This window comes from Crocodylus siamensis, chromosome 2 (assembly GCF_052110815.1).
Source record: "Crocodylus siamensis isolate JL-2025a chromosome 2, ASM5211081v1, whole genome shotgun sequence".
Classification (NCBI taxonomy): Eukaryota; Metazoa; Chordata; order Crocodylia; family Crocodylidae; genus Crocodylus; species Crocodylus siamensis.
The window spans coordinates 119,337,262-119,351,797 of NC_143396.1; the positions used below are offsets into that span (position 1 = coordinate 119,337,262).

Sequence of the window (14,536 nt, forward strand, 5' to 3'; positions counted from 1 at the left end):
TATGCCCTTTACAAACTTACAAAGTTTGAGGCCCCTAAAATCTGGAATATATTTAAATGCTGGGGTCCATCTGAGTGACAGGATACTAAGTCGCTGAATCACAAGATTGTTAATGGACCCAAACACAAATCCTGAAGGCGCTAAATTGAGCTAAGAGCTCATTAGATATCAACAAGTATAACAGGAAAAATGTGTTGTGTGATTATTGAAATGCCATTTTCAGTTATTAATGTATCCTCACCATTAAAATAGAAAAAATAACATAGAGAGCTTTGGGAGATAAATGTGTTTTCTGATAATATTTTCACAGAAAATTCCACCTCAATGAGTATACATATATACATTTAATATAGATATAGATATAGATGTGTGTGTATATTCTAGAGTGATGTCATACTTGAAAAACTTCACTTCAGCAAGAGGGAGGATACCAAAGGGTAATGGAAAAGGGGCTAAAATTATAACTTTGCCTTAGATTAATTAAAATTGATACCAGATTAATTTGTATAACTGCTTTCATGCCATGGCATCTGCCACCTGAACACATACATAAGAAATAGGCAGCAGTCTCCAGTATGAGACTAGAAACCAAGAGTCATAAACTCTATTTTTGGTTTCTGCTACTGATTCAGTGTGGGAGGTGTCTACATGTGTATATTAATATGCTTGAATAAACTCTGGTGTGCTTATTGCACAGGAGTTTATTGCTCCCAGGCGCACGTAGACCTGGAAGTGCAGCATGTTGAGCCATGGAGGAGAAGCCCCAGCTGACAGAGGGGTCCAGGAGTCACCCTACCAGCCCAGGACTGCTCCCCGCAGCTCAACCTGCTGCAGAAAGGCTAACTGGGGCACAACGGGGCTTCAATGAGAGGCTAGCCGGCAGGCACCCCTCCACACTGAAGCACTCTCATGCCCCAGCCAGCCCGGGCAGCATCTCCACATAGGCTGCACAACTAATTAGTCTCTTGCAGATGCACCCCGTGTTCTTTTGTAAGTCTTTTAACTGCTCTGTATCTCAATTTTTTAAATCTGCATAATGACTCAAATGATGCTTGCCTTCATTTTTTGAGTGCTTTGAGATTGCTTGATGAAAATAACAGTATAAGCAGTAATGATTTATAAAAACTTTACATTTTATTAAGCTGAGGAACAGATGTAGTAACATTAAATACATAAGGAGACCAAAGCCAGAAAGGATTTCAGAAAAATCGGTAAAATATATGGTCTTCTTAGATATTTCTCTGTTCTGGAAGGCTGAGCAGACAGAGCATTTTATGTCAGTAGGAGATATATTTAAAGCACTTTTTAGTCTGCTTCAAAAGGCTTAGTACAAATGCAAAAAAAAGGATAATTGTATGTACAAGCTCATGGCTCAGATGTGATTGGTTAACATATAAAGGCACTTTCCATAAAAAATCTGAAAAAAAAAGATTTTATTCCTCACTCAGTTTGATGTGTCATGTCCTGGCCAGTATAGTCATTAAGGCTGTACAGATTTTTAATACCTTTGCTGTTTGACTGCAGCAGGTTTAGTTGTACTTTTCATTCAGCACAGTGCCATCTAGTGGATGAATAAATTTATCTTACATTTCTGAAAAGGTACAACGATCACTACGGACATGCATAAACCTCAGTGCCTAATGTCACTAGGCACGTAATTCTATATTTTAAAACCTAAATAAAAGTATTACTTATTTCTCATAGCACTGAGCACTCACAGTGCCTAATGTGACCTCTCCACAGGCTTTTATGTAGGCGCTTAACTTTAGGCACCCAAGGTTGAAAATTTGCCATAGGGGAAAGGCTGGGAGCCTTAACTGGTACTGGTAGGTTGCAGCATGTGTTTGTAAGAGGTTTGCGTGCTATCTGCATCTTCACCAACACTTAAGCCAAACTACAAGTAAACAACAATATAATCCCAATGTATTTTAAGGAGCGAGAAGCTAGCCCTATGATCTGCTGACTATGCATTACCCACAATAGACTCCAGTTAGGAAGCAATATCATGATTCTTGTTGATTACAGGGTTGGAAAAACAAGTTAATTATTCTCCTATTGACACCTAATTTGGGATTTTATGGCTACTCAGAGAATCCAGGAGCTACTATCATAAAAATAAAAAGAAGTGATTCAACATACAAGTAAAAAATTTGGCTTAAATTGCCCTAATATGCTGACTAACAGTACCCCATAGGCACAGACCTGGATCTCTGGCCTGTATCCAATGCACTGCAATTGCAGATGACTGACAGATCATTTTCATTGGCAATAAGATTGTGGAACAAGGTCACTCTGAGGCTTCTCTTGGGGTTTCTCCAAAGCAGTTCAGAAAATCAGTATAGTAGGAAATCTGCCTGTATTCAGAGTATTGCCATGAAAAGAATGCTGATGGCTTTGGTTTTGGTTATGTCAGACTATTCTAAGTTACAAGGTCACATTTTGTAATATCTTAAAGTCACCGGGGCATATGCTGTACTTATTTATATTGATCTTGTGCTGGTGTGGCTTGACTGCTCTCTTGGGAGATGCTTCAGTTTTACACTGACTTAACTGAAATCAGAATCAGGCCCATTCTAGTCTTCTGGTGTGAAATTCAAACCAGGTATATGTCAGCAAAAAATGTATGCAGATGAAATAGTACCTCACAAAAACTCACCGGTACTTATACAAATGAACCTCCACTGTCCCATCCCGTGTGTGGTCATTTTTGCCAGGTCACACTATTAAATCAGAACAGTACTATTTAAGACCAACTTTGCACGATATAAATTACTGAACAAGCAGAAAAAAGAGTGAAAATTTACTCAGAATTTTATTCTTAAATATAGTATGTCCCTTATGTTAGAAACTGTCATAAAGAGATACATCATGAATCTCAGAACACTCATAAACTATCAGGAAGATGTGTGGCATTAAATCTTCATGCAATGACTATGTATACTGGCAAGGAATCTGCTTTCCTCAGAACGTGCCCTCCAATTTCATTGTAAATCAGCTTGCACTCACATAAAAGATCTGATACACTTTCCAACTAATGCAGTTTTCTCTACTCACATATATGTCAAGAGTTGTTAAGCAAGATAGGCCTCGTTCTGTTTTCACTTGTGTCAACCTAAGGCCACTGGTCATGAGCCTCTCATCATAAAATTAGAGTGCCTGCTGTTTGCCACTAGGCCCATTGACTTGAATGTGATTTACGTTGATGTGAGAGCAGGTTTAATCCTATTATCTTTTCATATCCCATCACAATGACTAGTTACATGAAAAAGGGAGAAACTAATTCCTCTTCTTTCTTTACCAGTTTTAATCCCATGTGATCACTGTACTGGCCCTAGGACACCGAAAAAGCTTAACACATACAGCAGGTTTCAGCAACCTGAACACATTAAACTGATCAGACTCAGATCTGAACCATTTACATGAAGCTGCTGTGAGTTTTCAGAAAATCCACAAGCATGATGTAAATACTTGTTCACCCTCCAACCTACAGAGGCTTGAAAATTCACAAGATGAAAACATACTTTCATTCTCATTTCTTCAGCTACAGAACATTTTTAGTTTCCTGGTAAAGGTAGCCATGTGGAAATACTTTAGAAAGGAATGGGTTTCATTAGTTCTTCTGAATCATTTCAAGGGTCTAAATAGCACCAGCCTTTTAACATAGCTAAAGTGAACAGTAATTCTGCCCCAGGAGATCCTCATTGTATTTATTTGTTCTCTGACTATGACCAAGCAGAAATTCAAGATGGACTCTTAGAACAAAGTCAGCTTTGTGGCACTTGTCAACAAAGCTTTATTACTGTTTTGATCCTGATGGCTGGCTAGATAAAAGAAGTCCCTGTAAATCACACAATGGATGTAATATAATAAGTTGTCTATAAAATTGCCATGAGCAAGGGAGAATGATATTACTTCTTTTTTCTTTCTTTTTCTTTTCTGTCTGAATTATTATTTTCAAATCTCTTGTAACTCTCTCTGTATTAATTCCCAGCAATAACAATGGCACCTGCAGAGAGGATGAAAGGGAACGGGAGGCAGGAGGGATCCACATTTACCTTCTCCCCTGCTGTGGCCTACTGGAACTATGATTTGATCCATTTCTGTCTTTCAGGCTTTGTATATCTATCTGCACACTTTAGGGGAGTAAATTAGTGGTGCTTGAATACTTATGTAAAAGGTGGGGAAAAAAGATAAATGAGATCAATCTATTGGAAAGGGGATCTTGAGAGGAGAATTTTCCTTTTAAAACGGAAAAAAAATTGTGAGTTTGTGATATTTTGGGCTTATTGTGCTTTCTTATCTCACTGTACCCTTATCCTTTTACACATATGCAAGGTGACTTTCCCAGATGAAACCCTGTTGCCTTTGATACTTAAACAGGTACATTTACCTTCAGATAACAGGGGATTTCCAAGCACCATAGAACTAGTTCCTATATTCCAAAAGTTTTTTGTTTCCTATGCATACACACACACACACACACACACACACACACATATATTTCCATTTCATATAGCTATGTAGATAGATATATAGATATACATGCACACACATTTCCATTTCATGGCAATACTCTGAATACAGGCAGATTTCCATTTCATATATATATACATATATATACATACACACACACATGCACGCGCACACACACACACACCCATTTCCCAATTCACTAATTCACTGGTTCAGGGAGGTTTTAAGAACATATTTGACTTAGAGCAAATGGGTAGTTGATATCAAGTATGATATTGGGGTTGTTAAAAAAAAAACAGGCTTAAATGTTCTGGAATCATGGCCTAATATGGCATATTAGAAATATCTTGCACAAAAGAATTGAACTTTCCATGTAGTTTTGACATTATCAACTCTTCTTGTCTTTGCAATGGGGGATCACAGTATGCAGGGAATACTAAATCCACAACTGGAATCTTCTGTGTAGTGGCCCGAGAATACCTCACCTCTGACTGGCAAGAAGGCGTTAAAACCTCTTGTTAAAAACCTTCTAAAAAGACCAGCTGCTAAGTAGTACTCTTGTTCATAGCATAAAATGTGGTGAGTCTTTAGCAGACTCAGACTTAAAGCTGAGTACATGCTTAAGTGATACGTTATATAAGCATGTTATCCAAATCAGGGATTAGAGTGCATACAGGTGAAACTCCATGAATGTCAGTCATGGATATCAATATATTTACTTACTCCAACAGTAAGTATGGTGCTCTGATATCAATGTGAACCAGAGCATATCTCCGCTAGCCATAAAAATTCCATGATTAACCTTCTTTAAAAATCTGTGGTTGATCATCTGCTAACAATAGAAAAATACCCTACTCATTTCACACTAATGCCACTGCTTCAGCAAGAGAAAGCCATTGCTGCCTGCACATAATTAAGCTGAGTTCCAGGGGAATCACCAATTGAAGATATGTGAGCCACTAAGGTGAGAGGAGGGTACTTTTTTGTCTGAGGGAGAACAGTTGAAAATCTTACCCATATTTGATTGTGGTACTATCTAAAGATAGCAGCTGAAGCCTCTCAGACACCACAATGATAAGTGCTCCCTAATTGGGCTAGATGGATGACTACTGTTAGAGACAGCAATAGGTAAATTGTTCCCTGCACATACCTATTTACTTTGTCTCTAAGTAAACACACCTATTGTTCCACATCCAGTGCAAAAATGCTTTGATTTCTGCCTGCTTTGTCTTGCTTATCTTGATGTACAGTTGTTTCCTCTGTAAAAAAAAATGTGTATTATTCCAAATTATGGCATGTGTGATATTTGCTGACCTATATTCTAGTAAGTAATTCATAGTTCTCCATCAAGTCTAAAGATGTTCTTAAGAATCTTGCTTCCTATAGTATACCAAAAAGCTGTGCAATACCCTTTGAAGAACTGAGCTTTTAGGCCCCTTTTGAGGATTTTCTATTTACAGTGTTTTGTATGAAATATGTCCATAGAAAACTGGAACTTTTTGCAGTTAAAAACACATACCTGAAAACATAGTTTTTCAATTTGTGTTTGGATTTGAGTTTAAAATAAAGCAAAACAAAATTGGTGAAAAGGCACAAACAGAAACTCTTCTGGTTTGAAAATGCTACCATGGTGCCTCATATAAATTGTTAAGGTGCTTTCTATCCCAAGTCTGCTCTGCAGATGGGCTTCCCAACCAGGCTAGCTTTCCCATGATGTACCAGTCATAAACAATCCAGAGTGGGAGCATGTTCTACTTATGTACAGTGGTCAGCAGGATATCTGGGACATGTATATTTAAAAGTTAATCTTTTCTGAATCAAGGCCATAGATAGTACAGCGATTCATGTGTATTCAGTAATTAGGTAGGGGGATAACTGACACCTATTTCCTGACTCCACTGTCAGACCACCGTCATGAATGACATTTCCAAAGTCAATAGGGTTTCTACAATCCTCATCTGCTGCTTTTAAGGCCTTTCTGTCTCTCACACCCTGTCTTATTGTTTAACTAATCTGAGTTTGTGCTGTATCTAATTATATCCCATTAGGATCCAGACAATCAATCAGTGTAATCTGTAGCAAAGCCTATTTTAAAATTATTTTTGGAATTATTTTTTTTTATTCTGTAAATAGTTACTTATTAAATTTCAGATGTGTTGGATTGCCAGTGTATTTCAGGAGGAATTTCCATGTGGATGAAAGGAAATAGATACAATCTCTGTTATGCATATGCACATAGAGTTGTAAAACCAACCTCTTTGGATGCAGACACTTGGAACACATTAAGTTGTTCTCTCTGCTCTACTTTATATTGTTCTAACATATAAAGACTGAAAACCTTAAATTATTTCAAGTTTTTATGCCCATCCTTTATGACTTCCTAAGAACATTTCTCATATAACATCCAATTTTATGATAAATATTTGAAGCATATTATGTATTTTTCCTCTTTTGTATAAAACAGCCCCTCTTAGCAACATTGCAGCTGAACAGAAAGATGTGGAAGCAGACAGCAGAGGGAAATCCAAACTCTTGAACCAGCAGGTATAAATGAATACATGGTCTTTCCATGCTTAGATTTGTTCTTGGGAATAGAGTTGCACAACAGATATAAGTTGGTGAGAAATATTAATGTACTTATATGAAGGGAAAGGCCTGGATTACTTTATGTAAAAATAGCCGTCATCAGTTCTTGGGTCTCACTATGATCAGGGTAAAGCATGAACAAAATTAATAACGTTAATAGCATTGCCTCATATTATAGGAAAAAAATCAGGCCCTGAGATAATTGTATGCATACATTTTGAAGCCATTTTCAGAAGATGCTGCTTAATTCTTTGCTTTATTTATTCTTTTTGTTATTGTTTTCACTTTCCATTGGTTCCTACATAATGGTATGAAGACCCCAAGGCTTGCCTCCTCCCTGTTATCTTTAGGGTTCTATGAAAGAAAAAGGAGGGAACATGCATGTTGTTGAGTTAACACGACAAAAAGGATTATGGGGGTTTTATTATTAATATACAGTATAAGGGGTATATATATGCAATTTTTACTGGAACTACTAGAAAGTCATTGACCTTGTGCCTGTGGGAAAATATACTCTGATACAGCTGCTTCCAAAGGTAATAAAATACAGTTGAACTCTGAATATCAAAATAGAAGCCCTGTATTCTCTGTTAGACTGTGAGATTCACACCAATTAAAATCTCTGTTCCCACTTTGAAAGCTTCTGAGTGTATATCTTTGCTTAGGGTTGGTAATAAAGTTGAACTTTGGGGTTGATGCAGCCATCTTTTCATAAGAAAAGCATGGCTTCCTACATCCCAGTTGATTGGCCTTCATTTTTTATAACAGGGTTATAATGGCTACCAAATATTTTTGCCCATTAGACTGATGAATTGAAACCATCAACATCCACTCCAGAAGCCAAGGATCCCAAAAAAGATTTTTCTGTTGCAGAGGCTATTTCCCTGAGACAAGGAGTTGATGCAATAGAAATGGTAAGCTATTTCTAATGAAATAGAGCTATTATTTCATAGTAATTAGAACTATTATTCTGATTCCTGCAATGCTTTGAGTGATTTCCCATGATGAACTTTAGGATCCAGAGATACCAAGTAACAGGACGGTTCTTTTCTTAGAGACAGACTTAGAAATTCAGGGCAAACTTGGACCTAACTTAAAATCCTATGTAAAGATGTAGCAGTGATGCCCTTGGAGTAGCCTTGAGAAACTCCAGGGGGAAAAGTACTTATTGTCTTTTTTCTAGTGCTTTATGGTGAGGGGAATGGAGCCAAGGCTCTGCCGAATCACTCACCATGGAATTTTGAAAGTCATGCAGCTTTCTTTTCCCCTTTTCTATTAGAGCAGTGACCCAAGCAGATTGTGCAGTGGGTCAAAGTGTGGGGCTTAGGTGCCTTTATTCCCTGCAGAGTTGTCTAGGATAGGTACAGACATTCAAAAAGCCCAAGGTGGACTCAATCTAAGTTATGCAGTTTTCTCTAAGCTGCATGATTTAGATTCAAAAAGGTCTTGGAGAATCAGAGTTGTATGTGAAGTATGTCTGGAGAGCTTCATAGTTATGAGCACTGTTTGTGACCCTCCACCCCTTTTGATTTTATTTATTTATTTACTTACTTATTTATTTGCTTTTAGGGCATTAAATCCTTAGAGATGATTGATTCCCAAAAACCTGAAGGAATGAAATCAATGCAGTTTCAGGAGAATGGTGAAAACATCCCCAAGGAAGAAACCCAGGTACTTTCTGGCAAACCAGCTGATTGTCTTATTAGAGGAAATATGATTTCAGCTAGGAAGCACAGTGGCTGCGTCTACATGAGATGCTGACCACGCAGTCATTACTGACCTGTCATTTAGTACTTGTCTAAACAAGTACTAAATAACTGCACAGTAACCGAACAGCTTTTAGATGACACTGACTGTGCAGTAGTTTGTTATTATGCAGTAACGTCGCACTGCATGAACCATGACTCAATGCTACTGTGCAGTAGTAACAAGCTACTGCATGGTCAGCATCTCATGTAGATGCAATCAGTGTGCATTAATCCTAAAAAAGTTCATAGTGCCAATACTCTTAACAAAAAGTAGTAACCAATGGCTTCAAAATGAAGCTATCAGTGATATGCTCAACTGGCCCAGGTTACATGTAGAATAGTGAACAAATGTGGCATGCAATATGAAAAGCATTGTGGGGGTGTGGAGATGTGTTCTCCACTGCCTTGCATTGCTGCTAGCTGGTGGTTAGTCACTTACACCTGTTAAGAGTGATTAGGACCCAAACTTGATCTAGGACCCATGCTTGAAGCTCTCAGTGATAGTCTCACAAGAAAACCGTAAGAAGTGTAGCCCTCTTAGCCTCAGATTATAGACAGCTTCGGCCATAATAGTATCCCTGTGGAACTGTTACCAACCAACAGAATTTAAGGTTTATGAGGAGCCAGACTGACCACTGGATGGTTTCAGAATCAGGGGAAAAAACTAAATATGGTATAAAACCTGCATCAAGGACAGGTTGACCTGACTTGGACACCAGAGTATAAAGTCCTTCCTTCCTTCTTATATCCTTGTGACAAAGTATTTAGATTTGTTGAAATCTAACAGGGCCATGCTGTGAGTGTTTCTGCTATGGCCTCAAACCTCGGGGCTGTCAACCTTATGCCTTAGCACCCATGCGACCCCATCCCCCAAGTGTAAGGTGAGGGTAAGATCCAATGAGATCAGTTGTAAGTACTAAATCAATATTCCTGGTAGAGTAGGCCCTGATGATGTCCCATTTATTTGGATGTATTTTGGTACCCCTGCCAGGACACAACTAGTATCTGACAGCAAAAAGACTGGTGACCTTTCTTGGGTATTGGATTACAGCTCTCTTTATATAAAATGAAGGCTGCAAGACCATGCGGTTTCCGGTCTCTTCTCGGATCATTGCTCAAAAGGGACAGAGCTGGGTGATTTATTTGCAGTGATGAATTCATTTAACTTTTAAATCTCTTTTATTGTTTGTGGATTATCTGCAAACAGACTTTTGTTTCTATTGTCTTCATTACTCAAAAATATCCAATGACTGGTTGACTTGTTTATACAAGCATATTACTACCCAGGCACTCTCACAAATTATTGGTCATGATTTTTACATTAAGTATTAATGGCTTACGCAGTGTCATGTAACTCAGTTAAAGCACACTATATTATTGCTGATTCCTGGTTGGAAGATCCTTAGTTTTCCAAGTTCTGGGTCAAGACGAAAAGTCATGTCCAGGAATAATCAAACAACTCTAATTACCATTTTTTAAATTGTGAATAAAATTTTACTTGTGGAAAATTATTTTGGAAAATGAATAAACAGTGTTGTTTGCCGTTTAATTTACTAAACCATTAGAAAGAGTAAAAAATTAGTTCAAATAGATGGTCACAAATACATTTTTACAGTTCACATAAATATGCAGAAAATAAGATAACCGTGTTATGACCTTTTCAGATGATTTTAATATTTTCTATATATTTTTGACAGGGCACTTTTGGGTGCCTGCCACTTTAAGGTTTAGAACTGGTAGCTTGCAGGTAGCCAGCCCTGATGAGGCAGCCATTTTAGGTTCAAGCCCACAGGGCTGGGCCAGCAGTTTGCTGCTAGCATCCAAGGAGGCAATATCCAGCTGAGCTGCTGCTTGTAACAGCTTGGAGGTAAGGGCAGGAGCAATGTGGATGGCAGAAGGCTCCTGGTCCTGGGTATGACTGAAAGCTGCACCCTGCCAGGGAAGGGTGGTCTGGGGGGGCTGTCTGTGGTGGGACAGTCCTCCAAAAATGCCAGGTCAGTTATCTCCCCAGTGAAAGGTGAGGTGGGGCATCTCAAAACCCCAGCCCCCATATCCTGGTGGGTTACCCAGGCTTAGGGACAGGTATGGGGGCCAGGCAAACCTTCGGGGACCTGAGCCCCACAGGGGTGAAAGATCCCATAGACCCCAGCGAGGGGACAGAGGTATGGCCTGGATAGAGTGGGGGCAGTATTGTATGTTGGGCCTGCACAGAGTAGGGGATGTCATCACAACCTGAAGGACTATATGTAAACATAGAGTAGAGTAGGGCTGAAGGATGGCCAGAAGGACAGCACATGGGCCAAAACCCCTCTCCTTCTCCAGAGTATATGAATGTAGAAAGTCACCCAATGAGGGGCTAGGGGCAGAATCAGCCCAGTTTTGTAAATTAACTGGTCACCTCTACGATGAGGGTAATGGAAAAGGCCTGAAAGGCTGCACCATGGCCAGCCAAGGAATGAAAGACACGCCTGATGGCCTACAAGAGCTGCTCAAGGAAGCAGATCAGGGTGTATGTGGCCCAGTGAGGGGCAGTATGTAGGAGTCCTGGTGAGAGAGACCAGAGTGGTTGAAGCCCCAGTGAGAGGAGCAGTACGAGTGAGGCTCAGAACAAGGCAGCATGAGAGAGGCCTAACAATGAACTGAATTTGGCCCGGCCTCAGGCCAGAGCTGTAGTAATAAACTGGATGCCATCTATGAGATATGGTACACAATGAGGGGAGGTAGGAGTTGTGTACAGCACCCCCTGGTATCGGGGCATTAAAATGGACAGCCTCCTGTATTTATGCAGCAGTTTGGGAAAAAGCAAAGTTGTGGCAGGAGAGACTGTGCAGACTGCCCTACTTAGACAGGTGGGCGGGCCAACATAAGATCCCAGCCCCGAGATGGATTGCCCCCCGTCATAATATTTATTTAAATAAATTGCATAAATAGTCCTTGAATTAATGTCACATGTATATATATGCATACTTACGAAGGAAGTGGTTCAAAGATAAGTGACAAGAATTACTAGAGGTGTGAAAAAACATGCATATGAAAACAGGTTTAAAAGCTTTGAACTAGTTATTTATAGAGGAGGTAAAAATGCAGCATATACTAAAAATAGAAATAAAAATGGTACAGAAGGGGTAGATAAGACATCTTTTCTCCAAGTAGAAAAAAAAGAAGACACCATCCAATCAACTAAAAATGAGAAAATTTAAACCAGTAAAAGGAAATACATTTTCCACAAAATACACGTGTGCCTATGGAATTCATTGGCACAAGGTACATTTAAATACAAGGACTGAGCCGTTTTCAGGAAAGGTCTGGATACTTCTGGGAAAAGAAGACTATACAGATTAGAGTACTTACAACATTATCAAAGGTTTTGGAAGTGTTATATACTCTCACACTTCAGAATATAAGCCAGACTACATGTAGTGTGGAAAAAACCTGCCCTAAGGGAACATTATCCAATACATGTTTATGGCAGCATTCAAACACATTTCTTTTAAGCAGCTGGTTCAGGACACTTTCAAAGCACTATAGTAGATGGGAGATGGCATGAAATCTATTCCCAGGCTGTGTAGACTTTGTTCTAAGTATAAGTAGCCCTAGAATTCATGGCCTCCTGGTTCCCAACAGAGTGTACTTCTACTAAACATAAGTATATTTTGATGGGGGTGAGCAGGAGGAGAATAATCTTTCTCCTCCTTTTCCGCTCAGTTTTGTGTATGTCCTGAGTATGATTTGCTCTACATATAAAATTTTGTAGGAAAATGTTACTTGTTGATGCACAGAACATAAAAATCTTGGTGCATGCTACCAAAAACTGAGCACTCCAATGTAAACCTCAGAGTGATGGTAATTTTGACAGCTTCTAATGTAGCCAGATCTGAACAGAGGACAGATTATTACCCTAATAAATGTTAAGGCCCCATACAAACCAGGGAGGCTTTATGTCACTTCAAAAACCAGACCACTAAATGGAAATCTATAATTATATGGATTATGATAATATAAGGTGCATACAGACGTTCCCAGGACCCAATTCTATGATTCCATGTCTTACTTTCAGCTGTACAATCATAGATTGGGTCCTGTTTGAGCAGATATCTGCCAATGCTGGGAGCCATACCACAAATGTAATCTAAGTAAGTTGGGGTGGGGGAAGGGGCAGACAGGATTGGGGGAAGGGGGTAGTATGTCCTCAGGAGAGTTTGGCAAATCCAGGCAAGGGGAGTTGGTGGAACTGGGGAAGGGGCTGTGGGGTCCAGGAGGAGGGTCGGTGTTTCTGGCAGGGAAGCAGCATGTTTGTCCAGGATAGAGAGATACTGGGAGGCTAAAAGTAGTCCAATCAGGGAGGAAAGGAGTAGGAACAGCACAGCCTCAGGGCTGGGGCAAGTGGCTAGGCTTTCCTATCCATCGGACTTTACTCCAAATGTGTGCAGACATTTGATAGATCAGGCTGACCTATGCCAAATATAACTTAGTGCACTTCCTCAGGTGAACTAAGTTGGATAGAACCAGCCATTTTTTTTTGTCCACTCCAACTTCCCTGAATGTTTGTACAGATCAACTTTCAGGTTGACCTAACCCTAGTTAAGCTAAGCAGGGTTAAGTTGCTCTAAGTCTAATGGCTGCACATACCCATAAGCTATATTTTTTTAAAGATAAAATTACGAAAAATGGAGTGTACCACCATTGAGGAAAAACAGTCAAAGAGTAGTTCATAGATTCATAGATGTATGGTTGGAGAGGACCTGAGCAGATCATCAAATCTCACCCCCTGCCATGGGCAGGAATGAATACTGGCCTCATATGACCCTAGCTAGTTAGTAATCAAGTCTCCTTTTAAAGACCCCTAAGACAGAAGCCAGCACCACTTCCCTTGGAAGCTGGTTCCAGATCCTGGCTGCCCTAACTGTGAGGTAGTGCCTCCTGATGTCTAACCTGAACCTACTGTCAATCAGCTTGTGGCCATTATTCCGTGTTGCTCCGGGAGGCGCTCGGGGGAACAGCATCTGACCATTCCCCTCTGGTCCTCCTGGTAAGTTTATAGACTGCCACTAGATCCCCTCTCAGCCTTCTCTTGTGGAGGCTGAACAGGTCCAGGTCCCTTAGCCTCTCTTCATAGGGCCTGCCCTGCTGCCCCCTGATCATGTGAGTGGACCTTCTCTGGACCCTCTTAATGCTGTCCACCTGAAGTGCAGCACCCAGAACTAGACGCAGTACTCCAGCTGGGCCCTGACCAGTGTCTCATAGAGGGGGAGGATCACCTCCTTGGACCTGCTCGTGATGCATCTGTGGATACATAACAAGGTGCAATTAGCCTTGCTGACCACGTCTTCACATTGGCAGCCCATGTTCATACTAGAGTCAATAATGACTCCAAGATCTCTTTCTGCTACTGTGCTTTAAATAAGGGAGTTCCCCAGCCTAAAGGCATGCTGCTGGTTCTTCCTGTCCAAGTGCAGTACTCTGCATTTGTCAGTATTGAATTCCATCCTATTTACATTTGTCCAACCCTGTAACCTATCCAAGTCCAGTTGTATTCTGTCCCACGCTTCTAGCGTGCTCATCTTACCCCAAATCTTGGTGTCATCAGTGAATTTGAACAGGGTGCTTTTCACCTCCTTGTCCAAGTCAGTAATAAAGAAATTGAACAGTACAGGCCCGAGGACCAAGCCCTGGGGGATTCCCATCCACCACTACTTTCTGGGTGCAGCCCCTAGCCAATTTGTGATCCA

General features: G+C 40.1%; 1 protein-coding gene across 1 annotated transcript in view; it reads left to right on the plus strand.

Annotated features, from left to right (window-relative positions):
* The window catches only part of LOC149870673 (uncharacterized), a 57,927-nt gene that overhangs the window by 16,534 nt on the left and 26,857 nt on the right, over window positions 1–14,536 (plus strand). The window contains exons 3-5 of the mRNA XM_090034739.1: window positions 6,938–7,017; window positions 7,863–7,973; window positions 8,629–8,730. Of these exons, the coding sequence (XP_089890865.1) occupies window positions 6,938–7,017; window positions 7,863–7,973; window positions 8,629–8,730 (293 nt within the window). The remainder of the gene's footprint in view (window positions 1–6,937; window positions 7,018–7,862; window positions 7,974–8,628; window positions 8,731–14,536) is intronic.